The following is a 20,350-nucleotide window of genomic DNA, read 5'->3' on the forward strand; positions in this document are numbered from 1 at the left end:
GTATCACAATTAAATACAGTATTTCTCTGTTAAACATCTTTGTTTTTGACTTATAATTAGTGGTAGTTACTTTTATAATTTACATTTTGTCGAATTTCATAGCTTTACAGTGCTTATTTGTTGTCAAAAAGTAGTTTATTGGTACACTGTGTACATCATTGCCAACCATTTTGAAACCGCTAGGGGCGCTGTTAAAACTCCATAAAGAAAGAAGAAGAAGAAGAAGCACTTCCGGCGGTCAAAGGTAAACTACCCTTTCAAACATGGACTCCAATAGCACCGAAGGTAGCTACTTTTGTCTCTTACATGTTTCTAACTTCTATAAAAATGAAATTTCTGCGCTTATGTAAGAGTTCATGCTTATATTGTTATATATGTTTGCGTTTGTCATTTCCCGACCATTGTTCGTTCGGCTTTTTCTGGGTTTATCTTATGTTCTTTTCGCTTAGCCACTCTTGCCCCATAATGCTAAAGTTTTATCCCTATTTCCAGCATACACAAATTATCCATAAAATGATAAAGCCTACATTGAGTGGTTGGTTTATCAACCGAAGCCGGAATGATGTATTTATGGCAAAAAAGATAGCTACACTCCAGCTTTGTAATGACATGAAATAGGAAGTATGTGGTCATTCTGTTTATGTACCTTTATTCTCATACACGTGGTGGAATTTCATTTTATATGCATTTTACTACAACATGTTAAAAATTTTTATTTCCAGACAATATGAGTGGCGATGGAGACATCACTTCTGTCATGGGATTCTCTGGATTTGGTAATTATGGCTTTCATAAACTGACTGAAAATTACCAATGGAACATGAGTTAAAATTTCATCTGTTGCTTACAGGAAAGAAGGCCCGCACGTTTGACCTCGACGCCATTTTTGAACAGACCCGAAGGACTGCCATCGAGAGGAGTCGGGATGTGTTAGGTGAATGAATCAACCAGAGCTTATCATCCTCTATTCTGACCGTGTGCTGTTATTAAGAGCATTGATTTTTTTTTTTCAGATGCCAGACAAAAAGCGGAGGAGGAAGGGGAAAGTTCCACATCCGTCCCAATGCAAAAATACAAAACGATTGCACCAACGGCCAAAACGTAACAACATGCACATTTTAGCACTTCTTATTCATTTGTCTGATAACCTTGTTATTACATCTTTGCAGGAAACAGGAAGATGATAGCAGCAGCTCAGACTCGGAGCCTATTGGTCCTCCTTTACAAAAAGAGGATGACGGGGACGATGATGATGTTGTGGGACCGCCTCTTCCACCCGGGTACAAAGGCAGCAGTGCGCTAAGTGATGATGATGAAGATGACGAGGAACAAGAAGATGAGGATGATGATGTAAATGACACAGTGACACCCCAGAAATATCTTCTAATACTGTATATCCACATTGTATTGTGTTTAAGGGTGCTTTTCACTTTTTACCACTAGATGGCAGCACTAGAAAACATGCCTCTTAATACAATATGGCTGTTTCAATGGGAGCACTTGTGATAAATATTGGCATTGTCAGTACTGTACACAGTAGACAGATTGAAATTTGAGTGCGCAAACTAAAACAGCCTGTCAGGATACTTGATTCATCATTGGAACAACCCTAAACCAATAATTTTGGAATTAGAAATGTACGTTTATATTTCATATGCCCTCTCATTTCTCATGTTCACTTTATTTTGCTTGTGTAATGTCGCCATTTAAAATATACAAAAATATAAAGACAAAATTTACTATTCTTTATGACAAAAACAATACAACATATTGGTGAAAGCCATTTTTATTTCAAGCATTTAATCTAATGAAACAAGAGAAATAAACTAAAAAAAATAAGAAGCTAAAAAATAAAGGATAAAAGACAAAAATAATGAAAAAGCTGAAAAAAAAAATGAGAATTGTTTTCTCTTTCTCCTCTCAGAATCCTGTAAAGAAAATTCCTGACACACATGAGATCACTCTCTTGCACGGTACCAAGACGGTAAGGCCTGCTTGCTTCTTTCCGTCGGAGTGGAAATGTTGATTTTATAGGAAGGACTTAAAAAAAAAAACATTGATAGATTACGAGTTATGCAAAAATAGCAATAATTGACTGGAATGTTTATTTACTTCGTGCATGCCTCTTTGATGCCACTCAGGTGTCCGCCCTCGCCTTAGACCCTTCCGGAGCCCGCCTTGTGAGCGGCGGGTACGATTTTGATGTCCGCTTCTGGGATTTCGCCGGGATGGATCAGGCTCTGCAGGCCTTCCGGTCCCTGCAGCCGTGCGAGTGGTGAGTTCCCCATGTGGTTGGTGCGTGTCATGCCACAACTAGAATGTTTTCTGTAGCAGAACACACACACACATACACAAGTACACACACACCCCCACACACACAGAAACATTTGTTTATCCTGCTTTCATTCAAAATGAGCCCTTCAGAAGCAGATGGTACATGTTTGTTTGCATGTGCGTGTTTACATGGTGATTCACTGCAGCTAAAAATGAAAGATGCAAATCTTATTTGTTTTTTTTTGGGGGGGGGGCTTGAGCCGGGGGAAGCTTCCCTTTTTTATCGGGACTAATGTATGCAACATTTAAGTTTCTTACTCTGGCAGTGTGTTTGCTGGGCCGCACTGCCCGTCTTTCCTCACTGGAAAAGGCAACTGTATGCATGTATGTTGATGCTTCCATCAACTTCCTGCTGTGTTAATGCTATTTGATATTGACCTAAATTGCTAATCTCACTGGGGTTAAGTGGTGCAGATAGTTGTGGGCCTTATCGTTCGCATGCAGAAGGATCACATCATGCTACTTAGTTGGCTGTTGTGTGCACATTATGCATTTTCATGCTGGACATGGCTTGTAAAGTCTTAAAGGAAAACTGCGCATCATTCACAATCATTACGTAAAAGGAAGTTTTGGATTTTTGACATGACATTATGGAACCTCCACAGCCTGTAGACCTGATCTTGTGTTTCTCTTCATCCCTTTAGCCATCAAATCAGATCCTTGCAGTACAGCATCACAGGGGACCGCATCCTGGTAGTGTCAGGAAACGCACAGGCCAAGGTGTTGGACCGTGATGGTTTCAATGTGATGGAGTGCATCAAGGGAGACCAGTACATCGTAGACATGGTCAACACCAAGGTATGACACAACATTAGGTACACCTGCTGTATTTGATAACAACGTTATACTGACAACAGTGCGGCATGAGTCCTTGTGTTGTTATTGCTCATTAAGTATTCATTCATTTTGTACCGCTTATCCTCATGGGGTTGCGTGGGTGCTGGAGCCTATCCCAGCTGTCTGTACAACCTGGTCGCCAGCCAGCCACAGGGCACATATAGACAAACAGTCACAAAATACAGAGTCACAGTCACATTCATACCTATGGACAATTTGGAGTCGCCAATTAACCTAGCATGTTTTTGGAATGTGGGAGGAAACCGGAGTACCCGGAGAAAACCCACGCATGCATGGGGAGAACATGCAAACTCCACACAGAGATGGCCAAGGGTGGGATTGAACTCTGGTCTCCTAGCTGTGAGGTCTCCGCACTAACCCCTTTGATCACCGTGCAGCCAAGATGAAATATTAAAAGAGTAAAGTCAAAATGAAGAGGAAAAAATAGCATTACGTGTAAATATTCATTCATTCATTCATTTTCCTCCGCCCAGAGGTGGCCGAGGGTGAAATCGAACTTTGGTCTCCTAGCTGTGAGGCCTGTGTGCTAACCACTCATTATTCATTCATTCATTTTCTACCGCTTTTTCCTCACGAGGGTCGCGGGGGAGCTGGAGCCTATCCCAGCTGTCTTCAGGTGAGAGGCGGGGTACACCCTGGACTGGTGGCCAGCCAATCACAGGGCACATATAGACAAACAACCATTCACACTCACATTCATACCTATGGACAATTTGGAGTCGCCAATTAACCTAGCATGTTTTTGGAATGTGGGAGGAAACCGGAGTAACCGGAGAAAACCCATGCATGCACAGGGAGAACATGCAAACTCCACACAGAGATGGCCGAGGGTGGAATTGAACCCTGGTCTCCTAGCTGTGAGGTCTGTGTGCTAACCACTCGACCGCCGTGCCGCCCAACCACTCATTAAGTATCATTAAATTAAATAGCATGTTTGTGTCCACATACTGGGTGCATTGTTCAGCAAATATAATTCAGCAGTATTCTACCTACTTTTTTCACCTATTGGTTTTGAAGTTAGGATAACACGAGTGCTGCTTCTGAGAACAAGCTACATGTTTTTCCTGTCTGTTTTGCGGGGGAAACCCTGGCAATGCATAAATAATAACAGCAGCCAGGAGCTACCAGTTTGTTGTTGTGTGCAAACATAATACTTTGCGGCGATCACTGGCTTGCACCTGCATCTACAAAGAGGGATGCTAATTAAGTGGCCATGTTTGGGTTTTACTGTGTTTAAGACAGCGGGGTGGTTGGTTGCCAAGCATCTGTGTCAGCTGCAGTGCATTTACACGCCACCCGTGTAGCCAATCAAGGCCCATTGAGATGTAAGTGGTGAAACTTTGGTTCAGTGACCGTGTCCTCACAGATGTGCGGTGCGGTGGTTCATCCTGTCCAATAAAACCAACAGGAGCCGCCTCCTCCTCCTCTCCGACAGTGGGTGGGTTGATGGATCAGAGGAGACGGGATTCTCCTTCTGTTATTCCACTTGAGTCATTTGTTATGAGGAATTCCCGCTGAGGAAATGGCTAAAAAGAGGTTATGCTACACTTTACTGACGCTTTTTTACGGCCAATTTGGTTGTTAATCTTTCTGAGCTCCTACTGGACGTGTGTTTAGAAACAGCATTCAGCTCTTTAATGCAACATGTAGTTTCTGTGCCGAATGATGATATGGATTCAACAAGCTGAAATATTCATTTGTTTGCATTAAGATGGAAAAATAAGACATATTAGGAGGAACAATAGCCATATATTTGTGTTATTCCCTGCTAATGCATGTTTTTATTTGTCATTTCTAACTACCTGCCTCATTTCAGGGCCACACGGCAATGCTGAACGATGGCTGCTGGCATCCTAAAATGAAGGAGGAGTTCATGACGTGCTCCAACGACGGGTTAGTTCACGTCTTGCACCAAAACATTCCACACTTTCACGAGAAAGCAGACTTTTTTTTTTTCAAGGCTACATTCTTAAATGACTACTTTTGTAATAACTATAAAAACAATCTTCACTCGCTAAATGTACTGCAAAAAAGGTCAGTAAGGATAATTCATAATGCCGCCTACAGAGAACATAACTCCTTATTTCTAAAATCACAAATACTTAAACTTGCTGATATAGTTCATCTTCAAACAGCTAAAATAATGCATAAGGCTAAAAACAACCAATTAGCTAAAAATGTCATCCAATACTTCTCTACAAGAGAGGAGAAATATGATCTCAGGGAAGAAGTACATTTGAAACACTTATATGCTAGGACTACGTTAAAAAGCCATAGCATTTCAGTATGTGGAATCAAACTATGGAATGGATTGAGTAAGGAAATCAAACAATGCACAACGATGAGCCAATTCAAAAAACAATACAAGCAGTTGATGTTTGCTAAATACAAGGATGAAGAGTCTTGAACCAGTCATGATGTGCTATATATATCACTATATTGACACTTACTATGGTACACATTATGTCATTGGATGCTCATATCACCTCGTACTTCGGTACGAGGTACATTATTAAAAAACAAAAAAGGAAAGCAGGAAGTGAAAAAATGTAACAGTTACTGATTGTAAAAATACCAGATGGAGGAGTAGGATTTAATAAGCTTTGCTTCTTCCTACTCCTTTTGGACATGTGGAACTGTGAACTGATTATGTGATGCACTCAATTGTAATCTGATGCATGTTCAAATGAAATAAAACCATTACCGTTTAAGTCCTGCTTACCTGGCAGTTAAACAGTGCTCACCATATTAAAGGGAGATACTCTAATCTCCTCTGCCACCAGCAGGGAGTCCTCTAATGCAGAATATGATTGAGCCTCACATCACTGACACCTGCAGTGCGTATACAAAGTCAACAAAGTCTTCCCTCACATTGAAAAATTAGAACATGCTACATTATTTCACAGTTTTCCCAATCCGTACTTTTTTTTTTTTACAAGTAGACTTTTACAGAAATGTTTGTTTTTGTAGGAGGACTAACTACTAGGTGAACTGGAACCTTTAAGTGTGACTTTGGGCCGAGAACACAGTGATGAGTGTGACAAGCAGCATTACAGAACCCCCTCCCACCACAGTCATTATTCATTAAAAGCAAAGGTGTAAGCTTTATTACAGCACAGCTGAGCAACATTACATCTTTCCCAGATGTGAACAGCTACTTTATTTAGTTCATCCATGCTCTGGAAATCCTCCCCTGGCAAGCAGCTGCATGTGTTTTTCAGTTGTCCATGTTCCTGACATTTCATCATCGCCACCTTTTGTCATCGAGCGCCTCAAACGCTTTCCACATTTTTAATCAAACACTTCCTCCTGTTGTCAGCTTTTCAAAATGCGTCATTTGCCACTTTCGTAGAAATGTTCCCCCTATAGGTCAAGCATGACACAGATGTACGCTACAGTGCTATTATATGTGAATCCTTTCATGAAATGAGGATATTGTATGCGGCCATTGGTAGACCTCATTTGAGCGGACCCGAGTTGGCCGACTAGTATCGCTGCACGTTAGTTACTGGCTGTTGTAGGCTTTTAAACATCATTCCGACACTATTCAGTCTTTTTCTGTGTCAGCCTAGTTAGAACGTCTTTGTCATTTCTTTGAATAGGATATTAAGCAGGATCACTGGACCGCCTCGGACCTTTTTAATTAAAGCACCAGTCGTTCCTAAAAGCTGCCACCCAGCTTCTTCAATAAATTCTCTATACTAACCCGGACTGTTTTCTGTTTGCGGGAGGAAGTAAAGGAAGCAGCAGGGTGGTGGCAATTGTCTCTGAGGGTTTGTGGGGAGCTTTAACAAACGTCTTACTTGAAGAGACATTTTCTCCTTAATTTATATTGGATACATAAACAATTAGTGCTTCTATGTCTTAGTTAACGGTATCATATACAGCTTAATAAATTACAATATTTACTTCTAGGGATGCTTCCATTAAAAACAATTATGTGATGGGGATATGCCGATAAATGCCTTTCAATGGCGATCACCAAAGTCGATCACTAGTACTAGTGCTAGTACTACTATTGCAGCCCGCAGCGATCTCTGCATGGAATTTAGGGTCTTTGCCCAAGCTAACATCTTGGGCATCATCCTCCTTCTACTTCACTTCCACTGCCAAAACAAAAACAATAATGCCTGCCGTGTGGAACTCACCTGCCAACTCATGCCACGGAAACTACCTTGTGGGGGTAGCACGTTGAAAAGCTTTCAGTTAATACGGTATTCATTATAGTGAGTTCTCGAGGCTCACAGTGTCAAACGGCAGCTAACCAATGACTAAATTTATTCCTACATATGATACATTACATTATTATAAAGTCCCTTTTCCATAGTAGGGGACATTTATGTAGGCATTTATGGTCACATCATCAGTTGCCGCTGTAGCAATGTGAAGCCGAAACTGTAGCGGTCTACATTTGATCAAATTTACTTAAGATTTGTCAGATCAAAACTCGATGACTTCCATCAACATGAATTATTATTTATTCTAAATTAAATTATTTGTGCAAATTACTGTTTATGCTGTACATTGTTCATATTTGATGTCGTCTATTTATTCTCCACATTATTATTTATTATTATACGGGAGCCAGGCAACAACATTTCATTGGCAATTTCACTGCTGTGTTATTGTGCAATGACAATAAAGAAAGTCTATCTATCTATTATAGTCGTATCTATTTCAATACTTCCTGGTAGTTCACTTTAAGCATCATGGGATCTGTAGTTCTTTTAACGTAATGTAACGGCTGCAATCTATTTTTCATGGCTTTTTAAATGAGTAGTAGCACCTACAACTTGTAATTATGAGTTTTTATTTCAGTTTGTGTTAAAGCATCATGCTTAGGTCAGACATGCAAAGTTATAAAACATTTCAAAATGTGCCTTCATTGTTTTGTGCCTCAGTTAAACAAAAAAAAAAGTGTGTTTCTGCAGTCCTATATTTTGTTATTGTAGTTTTCTTTAACGTTCAAACATTGTCTCATTTTATTTTCATGAACCCCGTATATCGGAGTATATCAGGACAACCCCTAATATCTACTTATATCGGTACGCTGCTTTAATTGAAGCAGGACGTATGGCTACTTGCTAATTGAATCCACATGTCAGGATTGTTGACACACACGTACACACATTCACACACATATTTGAAGAACGTTGGCCATGTTACAAGGCCACAGCTGGATTTGAATGCGGGGCTGTGATTCACAAGGACAACATGCAGATGATTCTTTTCCTTTCGAGGAACAGCCGATTTGTCTTGATCAGGTCGTGGAAACCGTTAACGGACATAGTACTTCAATTGCATCAATATACCTGAAGTGATTGTTCCCTTCGTAACGCAGCTCAGATAGTTTTGTATACTGTATTGTTTGTGTACATCCATGAATACATTAAAATTATTATGTGTGTTGAACATGACAGAACAGGGATGAAAAGCCACAAAAATGTGTGCCAGCATGTTGCACAGATTCAGTGTGACATGTTAGGTTCATCCACAGTCCAGTGCGCCTCTGACTATCACGTTGCTTTACACTGCGAGTCTTCCATATCCGGCATTTGAACACACATTCCATATCGTCAAGGAAAACGTAGTTATTGTCAAATTCGAGCCAAAATCGAAGTGGTGAATTTGTTTGAATTTGCATCTTTTTTATCTTACATGCCTGCGTCCCATTATGGCTCCACCCAAATCCCTCGGTTGTATCCCCACTTTATTTTGCCCAGTTATGATGGAGGCTAGAGCATATCCCCTCCTAATCCTCCTTTTCCAAAACACAGCCCCCGCCAGTCATCACACGGCATACCCAGTCACCACTACAAGAACTTGACCATTAAATAACCCTACACAACCTGTGCAGCACTCACTTCCTTATCTCCACATCGAGGAAAGCGATCGTACACCTCCCGCTAGGCCTGTAACCTGATGGAGAGATAACATTTGGGGGGGGGGCCAAGAGGATGGAGTTGTCTCTACTCATTTGATGTGTGAACCACTGGGCTACCTCATAAAGTGGCCATGCATGACTGGAGATGTATGGTCTTCATTTTATTACATTCACCGGCTGTGTGTCTGAAGCTTTTGTGTGGTGGTGGGGTGGGGGGGGTTTGGCTTTGAGGGGCGGTGCTGACTGAATGGAAAACAAGGTTGCAGGAATCAGGATTTGAGGTTGTTATTGCCCCAGAATGTTTTCACTGGCTTCAAAGTCACGTATGATTTGGGCCTCCTCGTACTTTTAAGCGACTTGAGTCTTCCTTTTGAAATACAAGGTGTGATTTTTTTCATAATGTGGAACAAAACACGGGTACCTATGTGACTCTACTTGCATTTCCACCGGCAAAGCCTAGTACCAGAAGGTAATATTTCTTGTACTTCCAAGCTGATTACATAATAATCACTAAAATAAACATTAGCTTCCTCTTTGCCCGTGCCTTAGCTCTTCACGTTGACGCACTGCCACTTTTTCTTGTTCCCCTCAGCCTCCTTTCGAGCAACTAATTAAATAGACCAGGGGTCTTCAATCAAAATTGAGTAAGGTTTGTTTATGCAATTTTTTTCCGACCCTTATTTTGCCTTAAAATTGCATCAGACTGACTAGCTCCAGTGCTACTCCACTGTTTCACTGCTCTCCATTTTGTTGCATTTTGCCGGTTTCAGTTTTGAGTACAAACAAATAAATAGATATCTGTTTCTCAAATTGGGGGTGGGGGTGCGGAAATGTTTGTCCCCCAGTGGCGGCATGACAAAATAATTAAGAACCACTGCCCTACAACACACTTATTTTGGCACCTAAAAGGAAATGCAATGTTATGATATTTCCCATTCACTTTAATTGGTCGCGGGGCCAGTCCATTTGGTGATGGCTGACCTTTGTTGTACATTGTTAGCATGTATCATGATGACTGTTTGTGGCATGGTTTTCTCTTTGCCCATAGTCTCCTTTTGGATAATTAAGAAAATAGGGGGGGGACCTTCAGTCTCCTCCAATGTTGTTTTTTATTAGCGCGTTCTAGTGAGGTATTTTTTTTTTTTTTTTGAATAACCATGTGAATTACAGATGACGCTCGTTGTCCTGCACTGCTTTTGTAGCTTTATACCGCCACCTGTAGGACTGGAGCGTAACTATCACATGCCACTCCGTATCCGTATTTGTCAACCAAACACTTCAGACGGACATGTTTAGGATTGTTCAGCCTCGGTGTAGGTCTGCGCTCCACAGAGGGCCACTTTAGTTGGGTTTGTGTTGATTTAAAGCCAGCGATGGATCAAACAGCGTTTTATTTGACCCTTGCCAGCTCTTACTCAAGCTGTATGTCTTGAGTTGGCATTTGTGTCACATTGTTAGACTTTATCCAAACACTGCTGTGTGCTTGTGCGTGCGTGTGTATGTGTGAGACTTTGTAGCTGGCAGTGGAGGAATTATTGCCTGGCTGTTAGTAGCAGCCCCGACTGTGTGTGTTTACGCTCCTCAGCTGACCTCGTGCCCTGGAGGTCACCCTGTTCACTAAAGCAGGCAGTGGTCCGTGGACACATTTGGTGTGTTGTTCAGTAGTTCCAGTAGGCCAAATGTGGACTTATGATATCAGTTTGTACCTCCACTGTAGCTTACGTTATTGTGAAAGGAACATGTCAAGTGTAGCGCCTGTTGGAAAAAAAAAACAAAAAAACCCAGTTAATAATAATAATAATAATAATACTTATAAAATAAAAATAATAATTTTATTTGTATAGAGCTTTTCAAAATACTCAAAGACTCAAAGAATGGAGTTGAATAGAAGCAAGTAAACAGAGTAAAAGATACATTAAAATACAGCATTCATTGGTTAATACACAGCTAAAACGAGTAAAAATGGGGCGGGGCACAGCAGTCAGATATAAAATGTTAGAACATTTAAAAACAGTAAGTAAACAGTAAAAAGTAAGATATTTGAGAACAGTGGAATGTTTTATCAGAGCTTTTCTTGTAGAAAATTGAAACCAAAGCAAAGTTTATTCATTTTTCTGTTTTTAATAAATGCGTTTTTTTTTTTTTTTTTGAAAACCTGATGTGGCCCAGTCTCGCCCAGACCCTAGCACCAGTGGCCCCCAAGTAAATTGAGTTTGAGACCCCTGATATAACGTATACAACAGGTTTCATGGAGTCTTCAGGCCCATCGGGCCGATGTACAGTATTGCTCTTTGCTCCCCAGGAACCCACTAGATTTAGCTGTCTGAAGCACACGTTCATGACAAAGTGACCACTGTATCTCTTTATGTTTCTGAGTTATTTGTGCAGGGATGGCTTCAATGACTAAATATTTATGGATGGACATTTTTATGACTGATTCATGCTGCTTGGTTGAAGATCAATGACATTCCCGTTATCTTATTGTTTTTGCAGAACCGTACGTACATGGGATGTAACCTCAGAGAAGAAGCACAAGTCTGTGTTTAAGCCCCGCTCCTTCCAAGGAAAGAGGGTCATCCCCACGTGTTGCACCTACAGCCGCGATGGGAAGCTCATCGCTGCCGGCTGCCAGGATGGCACCATCCAGATCTGGGACAGGAACCTGAGTGTGAGTCTTAAAATGCAACACATACCAGCCACCTCCGTGCCCTTGTAAACATTCAATGTTTGTTTACTACTAAGGTCATCTGGTCAGCAACGTTGGGGTTCAAAAAGTCAGAGCAAGTTGACCTAAAATGGCTTTAAAGACAAGAATGCACTCAATAGGCCAAAAAGACACCGTGGGGTGTTGACGGTAAACGACTGTTGTGGTACCTCCTGTTGGTTGTGGTCAAAATGCTTTGGAAGACATGCTACCATACATGTGAAGCATATATACTCAGAGATTTACAATGATTAGATCAATAAATTATGGCCAATTAGTCTTAACAATGGCTGCCCTGTTTTTAACCAATCTTGCTCAAATTATGCTTGTTAGGCCCCGAAAGGTTTGTGCCAAATTTGGAGGCGGTAGATGGCATTGAACTGTGAGAAGTCAGTCTGACTTATCTGGGGGGGGCAACTTTTGGGTTCATTAACAGTGCCGCCATGTGGTGTATTTGTCACAAAGATAATACCACAGGCAACTCAGCAGGGGTGCATGTTTAGAAAACAAATTGACCCTACTGTGTGCAGCATTTCAGCTGTGGAAGTTATCTCATCACGGCTAGAAGGCTATCATTTAGATCGGGGGTCTCAAACAACCGCTGTAGGTAGAGTCTGGGACACATCAAGGGTTCAGTTTCAACCAAGGGACTAACTTGTCAACAAACAGGACATCATTACTCAACATAATTCATCTGATTTACGGTGTCTTAAGGGAAATCAGGCTATAAACATCACACAGCAACTTAACACGCAACAGGATTATAACACATACACATTGCAACTTCTACTACTTGTAGTTGATAATAAAAACAACTATGGTAACTTGAGCAACGATTTACAAAATAAGTGCCGCAAAGCATTCTGGGCATCCGGAAGCACCCCCAGCGATGGGAGTGATCTTTTTGACTGTGACAAGCTCGCTACAAGTATCAGCACTAGCTATTGCTTCCCCAATTAAAGAGGCTCTTCCTTTAAGCAACCAAACCCCTGATTTAGATTGTTTGTGTTCTGGCATGTAGGAGTTTAATTGTAATCCAAAACCTTGACATGTCCAAATATGCAATTGTATGACCATTTATTTATTGAGTCTTGTAATTTTCCATCTGAATTTATTTTACAAACGATCGTGGTGCTGAAAAATGTGAGCTATCATGAAAGCCTTAACATAATCTGGGATTCATACCAAGAAAATGGGCCAGTCCATTTAGCAGATGTTCATTCTCAGGCTAAGTCACCTGCTGCTCCCCCAAGAGGGAAAAGTCAAAGGTCAAGCCCAAAGTCATTAGGATTAATCATTGAGGCACCATGGACGTCTGTACCAAATTTCACGACAGTACCCCCCTACAGTTGTTAAGATATTTCATGTGTGGCGTGGACAAAAGCTAAGGAGAACTAAGGAAAGTCAGTTATGTAACTGGATTACCTGACGCGTTAAGAGCTGAGGTACATAGAAGTTGATGAAAGGGCCCAATCAAAATTTCCCTTTCCATTTTCCACTATTAGTGCGCCATTAGCCATCACTTGCACATTCCATTCTTTTAAGTCAGTCGCTTATTTTGGCGCTCTTGGACCTTATCATCCTCACTGCAGCCAAAAACGCCTTCCTTGATTAACTTTAGGATGCATCTCCTGTGTTTCTCATCAGGAACTGTTTCTTGGTACTTGGATTTTTTTTTCTTACATAAAGTCTGTTTTATCATATTGGCTATTGGCTTTACTCAGACATTCAGGATTGACCTCGTGGGGGATGACGGGAAGATGGATTAAGTGGCAATGAGGGGTTTAAGTGGGGATTCTGTTTTTATAGAACTGAATTACTACTTGTGGACAATATTTTCCTGCTCTTTCCTACTGTGTTAGTATGTTAGCAAACACTGTTGCAGTGGTCACATGGGTTCTCTGTGGTCACTGTTCGCTGAGGTCTGCAATTGACTGCTTGCATCGGAGTGCCGTTATAGGAGATTTGAGATGCAGGTTGATATACTCCAATGTTTTTTTTCCCTGTTATTGACCCAACTTCAATATTGGATCAAGTCATCCGTAGTGGTAAAACAGTAAACAGTGCAGAAAAGCACATTGTCATTAGAAATCTTGCAAGATTTCAAACATGATCACTGCACAAAAACTGCATCTGTTTTTGTGTTATGGTTTGTTGAAGTCAAGTCATTGGGGTATAAGGTGGGTGCATGTAAACATCATACAACAAATTGGTGTGCGTGTACATGATTGAAGTGTCCTTGGCCCCCCGATTTATTCGTGCTCTTTCTTAGCCTTCCCGTATTTTCACGTTCACAAGCCCTCATGTGGTTAAGGTTGGCTGCCTCTGTTATTCCGTACAAGAATGGCGATGGATGACAGTTAAGCTTGAGGTCGGTGAGTTGGAACAGCTTGATTGGACAGAGGGGGGGCTTATCCAGATTACTCAAATGGGAAGTAGGCTACACGATAATTACTCATTCAACAGCCAACTTTGTAATCAGATAACACACAATGTACAGTAGTTAGTTGGAGGGTTATTTTTGTAAGAGTGGCTGACTATTGTAAAAGACTCTCTCCTCTTCCATCCCCGGACTGCTCGTAAGCAGAACACTACTGAGAGATTGGATTAAGGCTCTCAAAATTTATGACCCCCCCCCACCCCTTCTTGTCCAAACTAAATATTTACCATGCGTCCCATAGCAGCTTACAATAGTCATGTCTGTTCCCTGACCGCTGGAGCCTGCCCTGTCTGAATGGCTCAAGAATTTCACTGGTGCCCTCTGCCCTAATCAGCAGCATACACCTCCGACTTCAGTTCAACCTAAAAAGGAGTCAACCTTGCTCTTTTATTGCTGCTGCCCTCCGTATTACTTCATAGTCAGACTATGCAGGCAGATCAATCACAATCAATCATGTGCACAACCTTGATCCAGAGGTGCACTATTGGGGTCGACGCCTCATGCTCTACAACCTGACATGGGCTTGATTAATCCTATGATGGCGAGTCAAGAAGAACTCCTACAGCGAGTGAATTCTTCACTCTGATCAGGTCCAGTCAAAAGAACGGCGTCATGATACTCGGTGCATGGAAGGTGCAGGCCTCTGTTTCAAAACATTGCTCAAGAGAACTGTGGAATGCGGTGATGTCACGGACGGCCTCATACTACAAAGCGAGGACCCCCGAAAGAGCTGCTTTTGATAAACTCACAGTAGTGAAAACAACTGGACCGCATGGTGAAAATATTTTTTATTGACCATTTCACAGTGGGCAGAACCTAAAAAGTTGAAGTCTTACATAAAAGATACAGTTGTGGAAAGATCTGTCATGAGCTGCAGGACAGAAAAATTTGCTCTGATGTCCTGTTCTGCGTGGAAAGTACCCTTCAGAAGTCACAACCACTTCCAAGAACCAAGATGGTCGCCGATGTCTGCAACTCATACACAGAAAGTAGGCAAGCGAACTTTTATATAAGGGGAACAGGCTGTCAGATTCTAGGGTGATACTTCAACACACGCAGTCATGCATATCTGCTACCTCACCATCACCACTTGTTGACTTCCATGAAAGATCCGAGCAGCTGTTCAGTACTGCGGTTTGGCCACTTGATCCCCCCCAGAAAGTAACAAAGGTCAGCGTGAGATGTCATTACTGGCTGCACAGTGGCCGTCGTCGAATGTTTCTTAGGTGTGTGCGCTTGTAAAGGTTTTGATGTGGTGAGCAGAGCGAGCGGTGGGAGGGAAAGACAGAGCCTCACGGTATTCATATAATGATACTCGGATAACTTGGCGAGAACAGTTGGCCCTGCGGTCGACTGGTATCGCTAGCGGCGCGGGGTGAAACCCGATGCGCTGTTCCCTCAGCTATTTATCAGCTCTTGCCGTCGATCTGCGGGCGCATCGGCTTCTATGTACAGCATGTCAATGACACGCTAGCTCGAAGAAGACTACTGCGGCAATTTAGCCTGATGCTAAGAGAGAAGGGCACAGCTCGCAGAAGATGTCACACGGCAGTGCGAGGGGGGTTTCGAACAGTGTACGGGAATCCGGTTTCATGAGCCGTCCGCGTAGCTTATCACAGGAAGCAAATGCCCCGGCATCCAGCAGCACCGGCCAACATCGGGATAGTAAATAAACACTCCGGCTTTCACAACAACAGTATATGAGCTAGAAATAGCTTGTGGAGGGTGGATGCGGCTGCCCATCACTGGCGCCAACTCTGATTGACAGTGATTATTGCATTTTATAAACTTTTACATGCTTTTAGTTCATTTATTTTGTTGGTTAGTATTACTCAAAAACTAGTGGTGTAGTGGTTCCATGTCTTCCTTTGCCTTTGGTGCCAGCGTGCTAGTTGCTAGACTCCATATGACTCCTTTGTCATAGGAATTTCTACCGCCGATCTGCTCCTGTCAATTGCGAATTTCTCTTAAAGATTAATAAAGTGTCTATCTTGTAGAGCCTTCACACACATCTGTCATTCTAGTAGTCTGTATGTTCAGATGTGTACAATTTATGTAGCATCACATTTACCTGCCACATGAGTATTCCCGTAAATACTTCAACAGATGTGCAGAAAAGACTGGCCTTTTTTGGTGGTGCAAAAAAAAAAAAAAGGTACGCTAAAGTCTAAAGTTAGTGTAACCTCGCACGTGACGACAACATAAGAGGAGCTTAAACACAGCGGGTGCTAACCGCACATGGTATTAATTTTAGAAAGAGGGTCACGTTCTCATAAATTGACTTCCTGGTTAAACATGAAGCCATCTTTGGCTGGACTTATGTTTAAGAATGTGGGACATTATCTACAGTACATTATCTAGAGAGGCCATTCATTGATTTTCTACTATCATTTTCTATCCTCACGAAGGTCGCCAGGGTGCTGGAGCCTATCCCAGCTGTCTTCGGACGAGAGGCGGGGTACACCCTGGACTGCCCTGGCTGTATTCGACCGTTATACTGACAACATTATTATTGCTCATTAAGTATTCATTCATTCATTGTGTACCGCTTATCCTCATGAGGTCGCGTGGGTGCTGGAGCCTATCCCAGCTGTCTCACATTCATACCTATGGACAATTTGGAGTCGCTAATTAACCTAGCATGTTTTTAGAATGTGGGAGGAAACCGGAGTACCCGGAGAAAACCCACACATGCACGGGGAGAACATGCAAACTCCACACAGAAATGGCTGAGGGTGGAATTGAACCCTGGTCTCCTAGCTGTGAGGTCTGCGCGCTAACCAAATGTAATTTTATTATGTTAAATTCTTAAGTTCAGTGAGGTGAAGAAAATAAGTAGGTAGGTAATGATGGTTATAAGAGTCCGTGTTAAAATGATGATGGTGAAAAATAAAATCATCCCCGGAGACAATCGCAGACAAAAGTGTCAAAAGCGGAATCCTGGTTATCTACAGTTCAAGGTGACACCGTTATCTATTCCGTCCCAGTTAATAACCCCAGTCCATTTACTTTGCAAGTCAGATATGGCCTCAATTCCCTCTCGTATCGCGAGGGCACATCACTCTTTCACCTCACACTCTACTCTCCACACTTTTTTTTTTCCTTTTTATACTTCACTATCTTATCTGTCTTTCACACTCTGTGCACTTAAAATTCCTTATCCGCGTTTCTGAGACACAAAAAAAACCTGTATTGCTCCATTCTCTTTTCACTCATTTATTTGCATTGCGTTGAGAACTAATGAGATTGTAGCTGTATAAACCAAGGTTATGTTTGTTTGGGTGTTAGCAAGCCTACCTCCCCAAACTATTGCTTCACCCGTGTCTTGTAATGATCCATCGCTTTTATCTCTGCAAGGCTTTTGTCCCCATACAACTAAGCATCCTCTGGTGGAGCTAATTAGCACCCGGTTGATGATTGGCTTAAGTGATTAGTTTATGCATCAACAATGAAAAAGAAACTGCATTCTTCTAATTAGACAGTAATTAATACAACATTAAAAAACAACTTATTTTCTCTTCACCCTGTTCAGCTTTGTTTCTGTTCTCTTCTTTTGTGTGTGTGTGTGTGTGTGTGTTTTGGCTCACTTCCAGTCTGGAGCTGCACACCTTGGCACATACATGCAATGTCTGACCCACACAAGTCGACTCAGGTGTGTGTGTGTGTGTGTGTGTGTGTGTGTGCGCGCTACAAGAAAGGTTGATGTATTTGTCAGCTGTTCAATTCGGCCCAAAAGTATTTGGACAGTGAGATGTTTTGCTGAAGATTGCTCTGCCATGAGGAGAATTGTTTATTGTTGCTGTTTGCATCAGACTTCTTTTTTGACGTCTACTTTCTTTCTCTTTAAAAAAAATATTTTTAGGTCCACACAAAGTACCACAGTCGCCAAGCCCACATTCCAGGATCTGACATCTCCTGCCTCGCCTTCTCGTACGACGGCTTGATCCTTGCGTCACGTGGAGGTGAGAGGTTGCGTTCATGCAATATTGACATATTTACATTCATTCCATGTTGAAAATGAAATGCTGTTTTTCCCAAAAGTGTCAAAAATGTTCTGTTATCTTCTAGGTGATGACACGCTAAAAATTTGGGATATACGCAACTTCAAGAAGCCATTGAATATGGCTAACGGGCTGACAAACTACTTTCCTATGTGAGAATTTAGCATATGTGCCTATTTTATAAAAGTACGCTTTAATCCAACGGTGTATCATTTTCTCCTGACCAGGACGGACTGCTGTTTTAGCCCTGATGACCAGCTTCTTGTGACGGGCACCTCAGTGAAGAAAGACGAAGGTCACGGGAAACTGGTGTTTTTTGACCGAGCTACCTTTCAGCGGGTCTATGAAATAGATGTCACTAATGCGGTAAGTGATGCTTCGGTTAGTGTCATCTCAGCCTCCGTACATCCATTGTCCGCCACTTATCCGGGGTAGGGTCGCAGGGGCAGCAGTCTCAGTTGGGAAGCCCAGACTTTGCTACCCTCTCCAGATCCCAGGTGTTCCCAGGCCAGCTGTTATAGGCATAATCCCTGCAGCGTGTCCGAGGTCTGCCCCAGGGCCTTTTCCCGGCTGGGCATTCCCGGAACACCTCTCCAGGGAGGTGTCCGGGAGGCATTCGGACTAGATACCCAGCCCAGAAATGACAGTCATATAAATTGTCCTTCACTGTTTGTACAGTGATATTAATTTTACAGTATGAATGACTCCACATACAACCATTGTTACCTAAACAGTTGGCAAAAAGTCATTAAATCTAAAGTTGAATTTCTATACAATGTCACTTGAAAATAGCTATACAGTAGATCCCCACAGGGGTCACATTCCGAGACCACCCATGAATAGCAAATAAACGTGAGGAATTGAGACTACAATAAAAATGTCTATTTTTGGCACGCAAATAAAGCCTGGATTATGCTGCTCCATGGAGGCGCCACATACATTGCGTTGGCGCCATCCTCCCCCTTCCAGATCCTCCTGCTAGCTTGATATTAACACTCAATTTTGGATCAACATTTGCAATAAAAGTGACTACTGCAATTATGAGCTTAAATTCAGCTTCAGCACCCTCTCTGTCTCTCTTCAATCGCCATCGTTCACTCGCCATGAAGGAAGCGAACAAGCTAAATGTATAGAAACACAGTCCAGTTTTAAATCCCTAAATAAACACTAATGAAATGAAATTATAAAATGTAAAGGCACTCACCGCTTGTGTATAATTAATAATGATCAACAGAACAGATGGAATCCAAGTCACAGTCTACAACAACGACTGTACTTCCACCCGCTATGGTGCCGCCTACCACTAAGCAGCCCGTGGAGATAAGTGGCTCCGCTGGGTCGTATAGGCTAGCTGTCAGAGAAGGCGTGGCTCCAAGCCAGGTCTGCTTTCCTGTTGTACATCATATGTTACCATGTGTTCAACTCTCTGCAAGTTACATTGTACATGTATGCAGGATGGCCGCACGGTTGCCAAATGATTAGCATGTGGGTCACACAATCGTGAGATGGGGAAGAAATGGGTTCAAATCCCCGGGCGGGCATCTCTGTGTGGAGTTTGCATGTTCTCTCACCCGTGCGTGTGTCGGTTTCCTCCCACATTCCATAGATTGTTGTCCATAGGTATGAATGTGAGTGTGAATGGTTGTTTGTCTATATGTGCCCTGTGATTGGCTGGCGACCAATCCAGGGTGTACCCCGCCTGTGACCCTAATGAGGATAAGCGGCATCTAAGATGGATGGATGTATGCAGGGCTGTTTACTTTATTATTATGGTATATTTCATGCTTAACTACTTCAACTACTTGGGGTAGATGAGATGAAAACTGGCATTTTTAGAGAAATAATACTTTTTTTTGACTGACAACCTGCGATTATCCGGAGACACAAGTGCTGCATCAAGGTTACGCAGGAATCCACTGTCGCGATGATGCTTGCTACATTGCTTATTTGACATGTTAGGTTTTTATAAACTTGTATTAAATCATCAGAAATGTCATTGTGATTCTACATAGCTCTTTCAGAAAGCACATGTAAGCTCGTCTCATGATTTAAATGAACATTTCATCTTGTGGTATTTATACATGCAGGCACGAGCAGGCGAAGGGAAAGTTTTTCAAAAGTTTGTCAAA

At 42.1% G+C, this 20,350-nt stretch overlaps 1 protein-coding gene across 2 annotated transcripts in view; it reads left to right on the forward strand.

Annotated features, from left to right (window-relative positions):
- The first annotated feature begins 228 nt into the window (after positions 1-228).
- Positions 229-20,350, forward strand: part of LOC131112616 (WD repeat-containing protein 70) — a 33,395-nt gene continuing 13,273 nt past the window's right edge. The window contains exons 1-14 of one of the 2 annotated variants that reach the window (XM_058064191.1): positions 229-285; positions 723-776; positions 851-934; positions 1,014-1,101; positions 1,170-1,350; positions 1,925-1,984; positions 2,142-2,275; positions 2,979-3,132; positions 5,009-5,085; positions 11,570-11,744; positions 18,083-18,182; positions 18,289-18,373; positions 18,449-18,587; positions 18,657-19,696. In XM_058064191.1, the coding sequence (XP_057920174.1) occupies positions 264-285; positions 723-776; positions 851-934; positions 1,014-1,101; positions 1,170-1,350; positions 1,925-1,984; positions 2,142-2,275; positions 2,979-3,132; positions 5,009-5,085; positions 11,570-11,744; positions 18,083-18,182; positions 18,289-18,373; positions 18,449-18,587; positions 18,657-18,902 (1,599 nt within the window). In that variant the 5' untranslated portion in view covers positions 229-263 and the 3' untranslated portion in view covers positions 18,903-19,696. Of the gene's footprint in view, positions 286-722; positions 777-850; positions 935-1,013; positions 1,102-1,169; positions 1,351-1,924; positions 1,985-2,141; positions 2,276-2,978; positions 3,133-5,008; positions 5,086-11,569; positions 11,745-18,082; positions 18,183-18,288; positions 18,374-18,448; positions 18,588-18,656; positions 19,697-20,350 lie in introns of those variants that run through there. The other variant, XM_058064190.1, reaches the window with a different exon arrangement.

This window comes from Doryrhamphus excisus, chromosome 2 (assembly GCF_030265055.1).
Source record: "Doryrhamphus excisus isolate RoL2022-K1 chromosome 2, RoL_Dexc_1.0, whole genome shotgun sequence".
NCBI classification, from domain to species: Eukaryota; Metazoa; Chordata; class Actinopteri; order Syngnathiformes; family Syngnathidae; genus Doryrhamphus; species Doryrhamphus excisus.